This window comes from Salvelinus fontinalis, chromosome 14, assembly GCF_029448725.1.
Source record: "Salvelinus fontinalis isolate EN_2023a chromosome 14, ASM2944872v1, whole genome shotgun sequence".
NCBI classification, from domain to species: Eukaryota; Metazoa; Chordata; class Actinopteri; order Salmoniformes; family Salmonidae; genus Salvelinus; species Salvelinus fontinalis.
The window spans coordinates 38,452,742-38,466,035 of NC_074678.1; the positions used below are offsets into that span (position 1 = coordinate 38,452,742).

At 45.6% G+C, this 13,294-nt stretch overlaps 1 protein-coding gene across 1 annotated transcript; it reads right to left on the reverse strand.

Annotated features, from left to right (window-relative positions):
* Window positions 1–3,990: 3,990 nt before the first annotated feature.
* Window positions 3,991–11,743, reverse strand: tmco1 (transmembrane and coiled-coil domains 1). The gene is made up of 7 exons (XM_055861674.1): window positions 11,500–11,743; window positions 10,856–10,933; window positions 5,721–5,780; window positions 5,498–5,544; window positions 5,296–5,363; window positions 4,988–5,132; window positions 3,991–4,729 (listed from the first exon to the last, which is right to left on the reverse strand). Exons 1-7 carry the CDS (start codon window positions 11,567–11,569, stop codon window positions 4,631–4,633), a joined length of 567 nt encoding a protein of 188 aa, XP_055717649.1. The 5' UTR covers window positions 11,570–11,743; the 3' UTR covers window positions 3,991–4,630.
* Between the last annotated feature and the right edge of the window lie 1,551 nt (window positions 11,744–13,294).

Genomic DNA, 13,294 nt, shown 5'->3' on the forward strand with positions numbered 1-13,294 from the left:
TCTACTTTCCGGCTACCCAGATAAAGCACTAAATAAACTTCAGTTAGTGGTAAACACGGCTGCTAGAATCTTGACTAGAACCAAAAAATTTGATCATATTACTCCAGTGCTAGCCTTTCTACACTGGCTTCCTGTTAAGGCAAGTTCTGGTTTCAAGGTTTTACTGCTAACCTACAGAGCATTACATGGGCTTGCTCCTACTTATCTTTCCGATTTGTTCCCGCCGTACATACCTACACGTACGCTGCGGTCACAAGACGCAGGCCTCTTAACTGTCCGTAGAATTTCTAAGCAAACAGCTGGAGGCAGCTCTTTCTCCTATAGAGCTCCATTTTTATGGAATGGTCTGCCTACCCATGTCAGAGTCGCAGACTCGGTCTCAACCTTTAAGTCTTTATTGAAGACTCATCTCTTCAGTAGGTCCTATGATTGAGTGTCGTCTGGCCCAAGAGTATGAAGGTGAACGGAAAGGCACTGGAGCAACGAACCACCCTTGCTGTCTCCGCCTCGCTGGTTCCCCTTGTTCCCCTTTCTCCACTGGGATTCTCTGCATCTAACCCTATTACAGGGGCTGAGTCACTGGCCTACTGGTGCTCTTCCATGCCGTCCCTAGGAGGGGTGCGTCACTTGAGTGGGTTGAGTCACTGACATGTTCCTCCTGTCTGGGTTGGCGCCCCCCCTTGGGTTGTGCCGTGGCGGAGATCTTTGTGGCTATACTCGGCCTTGTCTCAGGATGGTAAGTTGGTGGTTGAAGATATCCCTCTAGTGGTGTGGGGGCTGTGCTTTGGCAAAGTGGGTGGGGTTATATCCAACTTTTTGGCTGTGTCCAGGGGTATCATCGGATGGGGCCACAGTGTCTCCTGACCCCTCCTGTCTCAGCCTCCAGTATTTATGCTGCAGTAGTTTATGTGTCGGGGGGCTAGGGTTAGTCTGTTATATCTGGAGTATTTCTCCTGTCTTATCCGGTGTCCTGTGTGAATTTAAGTATGCTCTCTCTAATTCTCTCTTTCTCTCTTTCTTTCTTTCTCTCTTTCTTTCTTTCTCTCTCTCGGAGGACCTGAGCCCTAGGACCATGCCTCAGGACTACCTGGCCTGATGACTCCTTGCTGTCCCCAGTCCACCTGGCCGTGCTGCTGCTCCAGTTTCAACTGTTCTGCCTGCGGCTATGGAACCCTGACCTGTTCACCGGACGTGCTACCTGTCCCAGACCTGCTGTTTTCAACTCTCTAGAGACAGCAGGTGCGGTAGAGATACTCTCAATGATCGGCTAAGAAAAGCCAACTGACATTTACTCCTGAGGTGCTGACTTGTTGCACCCTCGACAACTACTGTGATTATTATTATTTGACCACGCGGGTCATTTATGAACATTTGAACATCTTGGCCATGTTCTGTTATAATCTCCACCCGGCACAGCCAGAAGAGGACTGGCCACCCCTCATAGCCTGGTTCCTCTCTAGGTTTCTTCCTAGGTTTTGGCCTTTCTAGGTAGTTTTTCCTAGCCACTGTGCTTCTACACCTGCATTTGTTGCTGTTTGGGGTTTTAGGCTGGGTTTCTGTACAGCACTTTGATATATCAGCTGATGTAAGAAGGGCTATATAAATACATTTGATTTGATTTGAAAACCATCAAGCGCTATGATGAAACTGTGTCTCATGAGGACCACCACAGGAAAGGAAGACCCAGAGTTACCTCTGCTACAGAGGATAAGTTCATTAGTTACCAGCCTCAGAAATTGCAAGTAACAGACACATCAACATCAACTGTTCAGAGGAGACTGGGTGAATTAGGCCTTCATTGTCGAATTGCTGGGGGGAAAAAAGCACTACTAAAGGACACCAATAAGAAGAAGAGACTTGCTTGGGCCAAGAAACACGAGTAATGGACATTAGACCGGTGGAAATCTGTCCTTTGGTCTGATGAGTCCAAATGTGCGATTTTTGGTCCAGCCACCGTGTCTTTGTGAGACGCAGTGTAGGTGAACGGATGATCTTTGCATGTGTGGTTCCCACCGAGAAGCATGGAGGAGGAGATGTGATGGTGTGGGGGTGCTTTGCTGGTGACTTGGTCAGTGATTTATTTAGAATTCAAGGCACACCTAACCAGGATGGCTACCACAGCATTCTGCAGCGATACGCCATCCCATCTGGTTTTCGCTGTTAGGTTCTAATTTTCAGAGTAAATAACTCACGGACACTAGAGAAGCTTAACCAAGTGTAATTCTTCCCAAAGGGTTGATACAGCTGCATTCAGACATCACGTTTCCACCACCACAAGTATATATACTCCAATTTAGACACTCCTCCTTCTCTCCAATCCTCACATCTTTTATGGTCTGACAGGAAGACGAAGTGATAGGATAATAAAACCATTGTTTTTCCCTTAAGGGAAACTGATCTGACCTCAACTCCATTGAGGCCTAATCCAAAGATCTCCACCTGTCTCCCCTCATTCCACAGCCATCTGTCTCCTACAGATAACCATTAACTTGTGATGTAAAAACCAGTCTCTTTCACACCTTTATATGCTATGCTTCTGGGAATAACAATGTCTCTAGTATAGCAATGTTCAAAGTTTCACCCCGAACCCAACAGCGCTTAGTGGGACTATCATTTGTTTTTCAACAGAGCAATGACCCAACACACCTTCAGGCTATGTAAGGGCTATTTGACCAAGAAGGGGAGTGATGGAGTGCTGCATCAGATGACCTGCCCTCCACAATCACCTGATCTCAAACCAATCGAGATGGTTTGGGATGAGTTGGACTGCAGAGTGAAGGAAAAGCAACCAACAAGTGCTCAGCATATGTGGGAACTCCTTCAAGACTGTTGGAAAAGCATTCCAGGTGAAGCTGGTTGAGAGAATGCCAAGAATGTGCAAAGCTTTCATCAAGGCAAAGGGTGGAAAATGTTGAAAATAGTAAAAATAAAGAAATACCCTTGAATGTGTTGCCAAACTTTTGACTGGTACTGTATATCAGAAAAGGGACATGTTTGACTTTCAGTAAAACTTATTGGTCAAGCTCAAGCACTTAAAAACGGTTTGGGTGCATAATCCTAACTGGGTGGACATGTTGAGCCTAAATTAGCGATAGCTCTGTGAGTGAGCAAGATTGAGCTAGCATAATGGTGAACACTTGAACAGGAATTTAACTGCTCTATCAAACATATTTTAACATTTTAAATGTTCTCTATAATTTAGCCTAACAGGGTGGACATTGATGAGTAGGACATACAGACTAACAACCTGAAACATGGACACATAGATATAACTGAGTGTTTATATTTATGTAGCTTTTCACCAGTTTTTCCACACTTCCTGAATGTGGGGTCATTATAGGAAGGTGTTGTTTTCTTAAATGGAGAATTACAACAAACTAACAGACTGGAAAGTGATATCAGAGACACACAGAATATTTTAAATAAAATAAAATAATCATGAAAAAAAACATTGATGAAAAATACTTTAACTAGGACTATAAAATAGTTAAAGCTTTGGTATACAGTATTTTATTATTATACGGCTTATATTTCTTGTAGAAGTTGATAAATATCACCTAGGGACATGGCAAAAACACCGATATCCACTGACAAAAAAAGTGTAATAACATGAATACAATTCCCTTTCAGGATCCATATTTTTGTGTTAAAGTAGACACCTGACCTTAAATTTAAAGCGTTTTGGAATCTACATTTTACACTAAATAAGAACGGATCATTCCTGGAGACAAAAAAGGCACTGTATCTTAGGAATGACCCTGCCAATTAATTTAGCAGTCCTCTCTATCTGTGTGTTGTTGGTCCCAGCCCAGCTCCAATAGTGTAGACTTTCGAGTAACAATTTTCTGCCGACTCATTAACCCACTTATGGCTTTCTAAGATAGGAACCACCAAAGTCATGAATACTTGTTTTACTTATGATATTCTGTGGTAGCAGCCATAGATCATACACAATTGCAAAGAAAGAAAAGAAAACAGCATCAAACAGGCTAAAATGTGATAAAACATTTATTCAATAAGTAAGAAATGAAATACTACAGAGCCAGGCAATCACATAATGTACTGATGAACCAAACAGCCAATCCACTCCCAGTTCTGCTTAATTTATTCCAATCTCATACGATTTTTGTTTAGCATCTTATCACAATGTTTATCTGAATATAAACAGAATATATCTCACACTTTTGTAAAATTTTGTAAATCATTAGCACTCACAATCATAGCTACTTTTATGTCAAACTAATCAAACTAAAACTTAAAGCATCAAAATAAGGAAAATGGGTCAAACCAGGTACACTACAAACTTCAATTAAATAATGGGTACAGGTAATGAATGATACAGTAGCTGCTGATGGTATTCAATGTATACAAAGAGTCGTCCCATCCATCTTTGTGACAGCAATGTCATTCTCTGTACAGATGAGGGGGCTGTCCTCTCCCTTCTCTCTGTGGCAAGACAGTCACAGTGTAGAAATAGGACTGAAGACGCGTTCTAAGCAGACTACATTGCAAAAATCACATCACATGATATAGGATCTGATGCTCGGCTGCACACTCGATGACATGGTACACAACCATTGGACTGTAATGTAATGTATTCAGCCTGGAACGCCACCCATGTGCTTGGTTCTTAGGAGAACTTAGCTGCCTGGGGAGGGGGTCCCAAGAAACCTCCAGCCTGCTTGGTGGCAGCTCTGGAGGGGGCCAGACCCAGCATCTTCTGGATGTTCTGTGGATGGATAGAAACAATATTTACATAGCAAGTAGACAGAAACCAAGAATATGTATGAGAAGTCCCAGTTCTGAAAAGTTATGAACCGTAAGCTGTTGAATGTGGAATCATATTTTAAGAGATTGGGTCTGTGGAAACCTTCAACTTCAAATCCATAAATGTATGTCCTTAATCTTTTTGTTAGCCCAGTATTTGCTACTCTTGTCAATATATTGCAACCCATGACAGGTGGTAAGATAGTGTCAGTTGAGTTACCTGTCTGATGGACATGGTGCAGAGAATGTACAGGAAGATGAAGGAGCAGTCAGTGAAGTCCTCGCCCAAAAGGTTGCGATGGGAAAGGCCCTGAATGTAGGACAGTGGGACGAATGGCAGTTTGGCCACCACCCTTCCATCAAAGCTAAAACAAGTCAATGATATTAGCACACAGTGGGTAAGGAGGTGCATTGAATGACTAACTTTGAGCTGAGAGCGATTGCTTAACAAAAAAACTCATCATAACAGAGTATCCACCCGTGCCACTAGATCTAACAGATAACATTTGCCATTGTCTGTACACTCACATGGAGTTGAACATTCCCATCAATGCTGTGAAACAGAAGCCAATGGCGAACATGGACTTCATTCGTACCTGTAACACAAGACGGGAGGACAGTCAGATGAAATGTGGTCACCCCTTCATCACTGAAGCTAGATAGGAAATGAGGAAGGAATACACAGGGCGTTGGCTTGCTTAATTTGTATGACAAAATACATTTCTCTCACCATGGATAGATCTCTGTTGTTGTTCTTCAGTTTCTCCTCTTGTCTCTCTGTGAAGTTAAAATTAAAACATTGTGTATGGGGACCAAATGTTCTTTTATATACACCAACCGCCATATCTATTATCATAATAGTCTTGTCAAATTTATGATGAGACGATAGCTATGGTCCAGGAAAGCTTTCGTCCAAATACATACTGTATAAACATATGACTCTTCTTTCTTACCAATCTTTTTCTTCTGTTGACGTCCTGCAGATTCTGTAATGGTTTCCTTCTTCTTCTCCACTGAAATATTCAAATATTTATTACAAAACTGTTTTCACTACAGAGCTGTCACCCTTGAAAACAACAACGGTAAGGGTAGGTAACAACACATCCGCCATGCTAATCCTCAACACGGGGGCCCCTCAGAGGTGCGTGCTCAGTCCCCTCCTGTACTCCCTGTTCACTCATGACTGCACAGCCAGGCACAACTCCAACACCATCATTAAGTTTACTGATGACAACAGTGGTAGGCCTGATCACCGACAACGATAGGGACAGCCTATAGGGAGGTCAGAGACCTGACCGTGTGGTGCAAGGACAACAAACTCTCCCTCAACGTGATCAAGACTAAGGAGATGATTGTGGACTACAGGAAAAGGAGGACCGAGCACACCCCCATTCTCATCGGCAGGGCTGTAGTGGAGCAGGTTGAAAGAATCAAGTTCCTTGGCGTCCACATCACCAACAAACGAACATGGCCCAAGCACACTAAGACAGTCGTTTAGAGGGCATGACAAAACCTATTCCCCCCTCAGGAGACTGAAAATATTTGGCATGGGTCCTGAGATCCTCAAAAGGTTTTACAGCTGCACCATCGAGAGCATCCTGACGGGTTGCCATAAGACTCCTGAACAGCTAATCGAATGGCTACCCAAACTATCCCCCCCGCCCCCGGTTAAGGGCTTGTAAGTAAGCATTTCACTGTATCAAATCAAAGTGTATTTGTCACGTGCGCCAAATACAACAGGTGTAGACCTTACAGTGAAATGCTTCCTTTCAGGCTCTAACCAAGTGTGCAAAAAAGGTATTAGATGAACAATAGGTAGATAAAGAAATAAAACAGTAAAAAGAGAGAAGCCCTTTTGTCCTAGATGTGGCACTCCGGTAGTGCTTGCCATGCGGTAGTAGAGAGAACAGTCAATGACTGGGGTGGCTGGGGTCTTTGACAATTTTTAGGGCCTTCCTCTGACACCACCTGGTGTAGAGGTCCTGGATGGCAGGCAGCTTAGCCCCAGTGATGTACTGGGCCGTACGCACTACCCTCTGTTTATTTTTTATTTTATTTATTTCACCTTTATTTAACCAGGTAGGCTAGTTCAGAACAAGTTCTCATTTGCAACTGCGACCTGGCCAAGATAAAGCATAGCAGTGTGAACAGACAACAACACAGAGTTACACATGGAGTAAACAATAAACAAGTCAATAACATGGTAGAAAAAAGAGAGAATCTATATACAATGTGTGCAAAAGGCATGAGGTAGGCAATAAATCGAATAATTACAATTTAGCAGATTAACACTGGAGTGATAAATCATCAGATGATCATGTGCAAGAAGAGATACTGGTGTGCAAAAGAGCAGAAAAGTAAATAAATAAAAGCAGTATGGGGGGTGAGGTAGGTAAATTGGGTGGGTAGTTTACAGATGGACTATGTACAACTGCAACGATCGGATAGCAGATTTTTAAAGTTGTTGAGGGAGATAAAAGTCTCCAACTTCAGAGATTTTTGCAATTCGTTCCAGTCGCAGGCAGCAGAGAACTGGAAGGAAAGGCGTCCAAATGAGGTTTTGGCTTTAGGGATGATCAGTGAGATACACCTGCTGGAGCGCGTGCTACGGGTGGGTGTAGCCATCGTGACCAGTGAACTGAGATAAGGCGGCACTTTACCTAGCATAGCCTTGTAGATGACCTGGAGCCAGTGGGTCTGACGACGGACATGTAGCGAGGGCCAGCCGACTAGGGCATACAGGTCGCAGTGGTGGGTCGTATAAGGTGCTTTAGTAACAAAACGGATGGCACTGTGATAAACTGCATCCAGTTTGCTGAGTAGAGTATTGGAAGCTATTTTGTAGATGACATCGCCGAAGTCGAGGATCGGTAGGATAGTCAGTTTTACTAGGGTAAGTTTGGCGGCGTGAGTGAAGGAGGCTTTGTTGCGGAATAGAAAGCCGACTCTAGATTTGATTTTGGATTGGAGATGTTTGATATGAGTCTGGAAGGAGAGTTTGCAGTCTAGCCAGACACCTAGGTACTTATAGATGTCCACATATTCTAGGTCGGAACCGTCCAGGGTGGTGATGCTAGTCGGGCGTGCGGGTGCAGGCAGCGAACGGTTGAAAAGCATGCATTTGGTTTTACTAGCGTTTAAGAGCAGTTGGAGGCCACGGAAGGAGTGTTGTATGGCATTGAAGCTCGTTTGGAGGTTAGATAGCACAGTGTCCAAGGAAGGGCCGGAAGTATACAGAATGGTGTCGTCTGCGTAGAGGTGGATCAGGGAATCGCCCGCAGCAAGAGCAACATCATTGATGTATACAGAGAAAAGAGTCGGCCCGAGAATTGAACCCTGTGGTACCCCCATAGAGACTGCCAGAGGACCGGACAACATGCCCTCCGATTTGACACACTGAACTCTGTCTGCAAAGTAGTTGGTGAACCAGGCAAGGCAGTCATTAGAAAAACCGAGGCTACTGAGTCTGCCGATAAGAATATGGTGATTGACAGAGTCGAAAGCCTTGGCCAGGTCGATGAAGACGGCTGCACAGTTATGTCTTTTATCGATGGCGGTTATGACATCGTTTAGTACCTTGAGCGTGGCTGAGGTGCACCCGTGACCGGCTCGGAAACCGGATTGCACAGCGGAGAAGGTACGGTGGGATTCGAGATGGTCAGTGATCTGTTTGTTGACTTGGCTTTCGAAGACCTTAGATAGGCAGGGCAGGATGGATATAGGTCTGTAACAGTTTGGGTCCAGGGTGTCTCCCCCTTTGAAGAGGGGGATGACCGCGGCAGCTTTCCAATCCTTGGGGATCTCAGATGATACGAAGGAGAGGTTGAACAGGCTGGTAATAGGGGGTGCGACAATGGCGGCGGACAGTTTCAGAAATAGGGGGTCCAGATTGTCAAGCCCAGCTGATTTGTATGGGTCCAGGTTTTCCAGAACATCTGCTATCTGGATATGGGTAAAGGAGAAGCTGGGGAGGCTTGGGCGAGTAGCAGCGGGGGGGGGGGGGGGGGGGCTGTTGGCCAAGGTTGGAGTCGCCAGGAGGAAGGCATGGCCAGCCATTGAGAAATGTTTGTTGAAGTTTTCGATTATCACGGACTTATCAGTGGTGACCGTGTTACCTAGCCTCAGTGAAGTGGGCAGCTGGGAGGAGGTGCTCTTGTTTTCCATGGACTTTACAGTATCCCAGAACTTTTTGGAGTTAGAGCTACAGGATGCAAATTTCTGCTTGAAAAAGCTGGCCTTTGCTTTCCTGACTGACTGCGTGTATTGGTTCCTGACTTCCCTGAACAGTTGCATATCGCGGGGGCTCTTCGATGCTATTGCAGTTCGCCACAGGATGTTTTTGTGCTGGTCGAGGGCAGTCAGGTCTGGAGTGAACCAAGGGCTATATCTGTTCTTGGTTCTGCATTTTTTGAACGGAGCATGCTTGTCTAATATGGTGAGGAAGTAACTTTTAAAGAATGACCAGGCATCCTCAACTGACGGGATGAGGTCAATATCCTTCCAGGGTACCCGGGCCAGGTCGATTAGAAAGGCCTGCTCGCAGAAGTGTTTTAGGGAGCGTTTGACAGTGATGAGGGGTGGTCGTTTGACCGCGGACCCGTGGCGGATACAGGCAATGAGGCAGTGATCGCTGAGATATTGATTGAAGACAGCAGAGGTGTATTTGGAGGGCAAGTTGGTCAGGATAATGTCTATTAGGGTGCCCATGTTTACGGATTTAGGGTTGTACCTGGTGGGTTCCTTGATGATTTGTGTGAGATTGAGGGCATCAAGCTTAGATTGTAGGACTGCCGGGGTGTTAAGCATATCCCAGTTTAGGTCACCTAACAGAGCAAACTCTGAAGCTAGATGGGGAGCGATCAATTCACAGATGGTGTCCAGGGCACAGCTGGGAGCTGAGGGGGGTCGGTAGCAGGCGGCAACAGTGAGAGACTTATTTCTGGAGAGATTAATTTTTAAAATTAGAAGTTCGAACTGTTTGGGCAAAGACCTGGAAAGTATGAGAGAACTTTGCAGGCTCTCTCTGCAGTAGATTGCAACTCCTCCCCCTTTGGCAGTTCTGTAGTGCCTCGCGGTCAGAGGCCTAGCAATTGGCGTACCAGACAGTGCTGCAACCAGTCAGGATGCTCTCGATGTTGCAGCTGTAGAACCTTGAGGATCTCAGGACCCATGCCAAATCTTTTTCGTTTCCTCAGGGGGAATAGGCTTTGTTGTGCCCTCTTCACGACTGTCTTGGTGTGTTTGGACCATTCTAGTTTGTTGTTGATGTGGACACCAAGGAACTTGAAGCTCCCAACAATCTCCACTATAGCCCCGTCGATGAGAATGGGGGCGTGCTCGGTCCTCTTTTTCCTGTAGTCCACAATCATCTCCTTAGTCTTGGTTACGTTGAGGGATAGGTTGTTACTCTCGCACCACCCGGCCAGGTCTCTGACCTCCTCCCTATAGGCTGTCTCGTCGTTGTCGGTGATCAGGCCTACCACTGTTGTGTCGTCTGCAAACTTAATGATGGCGTTGGAGTCGCCATGCAGTCATGGGCACGCACCCCTGGGGAGCTCCAGTGTTGAGGATCAGCATGGCAGATGTATTGTTACCTACCCTCACCACCTGGGGGCAGCCCGCCAGGAAGTCCAGGATCCAGTTGCAGAGGGAGGTGTTTAGTCCCAGGATCCTTAGTGTAACAGTATAACTTTAAACCGTCCCCTCGCCCCGACACGGGCGCGAACCAGGGACCATCTGCACACATCAACGACGGTCGCCCACGAAGCATCGTTACCCATCGCTCCACAAAGGCCACGGCCCTTGCAAAGCAAGGGGCAACACTACTTAAGTCTCAGAGCAAGTGACGTAACTGATTGAAATGCTACTAGCGCGCACCCGCTAACTAGCTAGCCATTTCACATCCGTTACACTAGCTTAGTGGTGAGCTTTGAGGGTACTATGGTGTTGAAGGTCTACAACTGTTGTAAGTTCTACTACACCTGTTGTATTCGGCGCATGTGACAAATAAAATTTGATCCAAGAACTGAACAATGTCGTCTGAGTGTAAATTGTGAAAAGCAATGAAAATATATTTAAAGACACTCACATTTCTTGCTTTGCTTTTCCACCTCTGCCTTCAGACTCTTGTACTTTGCAGTACGATACACCAACACCCATGTAATTCCTTAGGATGGAGATGTTTATAAAGATTAGGCAAATACTACATTTAGAGCAATCAATACATCAACATATCAATGAATGTGCATAGAAAATCATGCATGTGTATTAGATGATGCCCCAATCATCTCCTGATGAAACATTAGCTACTGTCATTAACTACAAATAACAAGTATGCGGTTATTATCATTAGTACACCAATGGTGACCATCAATCAATCACATATATTTCATAAAGTCCTTTTAACATCAGGCGTTGTCACAAAGTCGTTTACAGATACCCAGTGACCTGGCCGAGAGCTCGCAATGCTTGGATCTGATCGCTGTAGCCTCGAAGACAGACTCCCAATGTTGTGTCCCAAAGCTAAGAGGCGTCGTGCTACTCATGCCCCGGATTAAACAGGTTTCCAAATGACAAAACATCTACCGCACTCAGCGTTTACCAAATAAAATACATCACCAATATGTTTGAAGGTTGCTAGCCAAAATTAGAAAGTCAGTATCAGGTAGCTAGCTAAAGTCAGCCAGATAGCTTAGCTAAAATTAACGTTAGCTAGCTACTGTAGTTACTTACCCTCAGCTAACAGAGCTGTGCAAACAGAGATGAAAACAATAAGAATAGTGTCTGCGAACATGGTTGTCATTTTTGTAGGTCGTATCACGATCCCTTTCCTATGGTACTGAATGTGGCTATAATTTATCAGCAAACTCTCGCCGCATTTGAGTATGGAATTTGATGTCAGCAGCAACTGCAAATAGTAGTTACAAGAACACGTCACGAATACGGGAGCAACTTCCGGCTAGCGCTTCCGGTTGGTAAATCAACATACATCAACGCAGAGAAGAGGCGAAGCGAGGCAGTAGTGTGCAACTGCAGCCCACAATTCGTGGCGTACCTGAATCCCCCCCCCCCCCCCCCCCCCCCAAGAGCACCCCATTGGTTCCTGCATGAATCACCCCCCCCCCCCCCTTCCCGCTTGTGTTACACTTTGGAATGTGGGTCAAAAGGGAAATAAAAAGTATTATCTGAGTTTTTTCACCCACCTACCTGTCATCCCTGCCTCCCGCTAGCTAGCACTGCAGTTTAGCCGTGTAGTCCTAAGGATGACACCTGTTAGGATTTATGTTTATGCACTATAGCCTGTTAGCATATTGTTTGAAGATTAATATTGTTTTGTTACACACACACACAAACAATACAGATGGGTAGGTGTGTAAGGACTGACCAACACAGGCCATAAAAGCTGTGGTCAGTCTGGAGAGGGGAGGGGTGCATCACTCTAGGCCAACGAGGGTGGTTGGGAGACTGTTCAGTACCATATTAGGAATTGTGTGAGTGAAGAATCAAGGGGAGACACAAGATGGAGCTAATCTACCCAGCAACCAGATGTGGACAAAGGACAGCGCCAAGGGGCTTGGACAAGTCCGAGGGCCAGCAAAGGCGGGGCAAAGTCTAAACCGCGCCCAGCCTCTACTGTGATAGGCCAACAGACGCGTTGGAACTACGTCATCACGGTATAAGAACAGCTGTTTACGTACTTCCTGCCAGTTCCCTTTTTACCCTGCGCGGTGATACAGCGAAACCATATATACGAAAATTGCATTTGCCATTCATTGTTTGCGGTAATGAAACATAATTAAAGAAAGTTAGCAGACCTTGCCTTTTATTTATCCTGACACCGGATGTGTTACACGCAGCGTTCACACACCGGTACACAGAAGGCGGGACGACACAGTGTGCAAGCTAACTAGCACATGGTGTCGCTAACTAGCGAGCTATCTAGCTAGTTAGTACATCGTGTTAGGACTAGCTTGCTAAGCTAGCACACAGTGTCCCTTTCTCCCGCCTGCCGAACACCTGCCATCGTTAACAGAACTGCGGGAAAACAGTGCCCGCCAGGTGGGGCGTAGGACACTGTCTACCGGACCAGTGTATGGCAAGCTGGCTACCGTTGTAAACTGCCTACTCTCGTCCGCCATTCATCAAATCAGATCACGGGTCCTTATGGTATTCAAGGGTGCTTTCTCAGAGCATGCGCAGAACAGGTGGCAGGTATATTCACTGTAATTGTCAACCTCCCCTTCTCCCAGTCTGTAATCCCCACATGTTTTAAGATGACCACCATAATTCTTGTTCCCAAGAACTATAAGGCTTCATGCCACAATGACTACCGCCTTGTAGCGCTCACATCTGTAATCATGAAGTGCATTGAGAGGCTGGTTATGGCACACATCAACTCCATCATCCCAGAAACCCTAGACCCACTCCAATTTGCATACCGCCCCAACAGATCCATAGACGGCGCAATCTCAATTGCACTCGACACTACCCTCACTCATCTAGATAAGAGGAATACCTATGTGAGAAT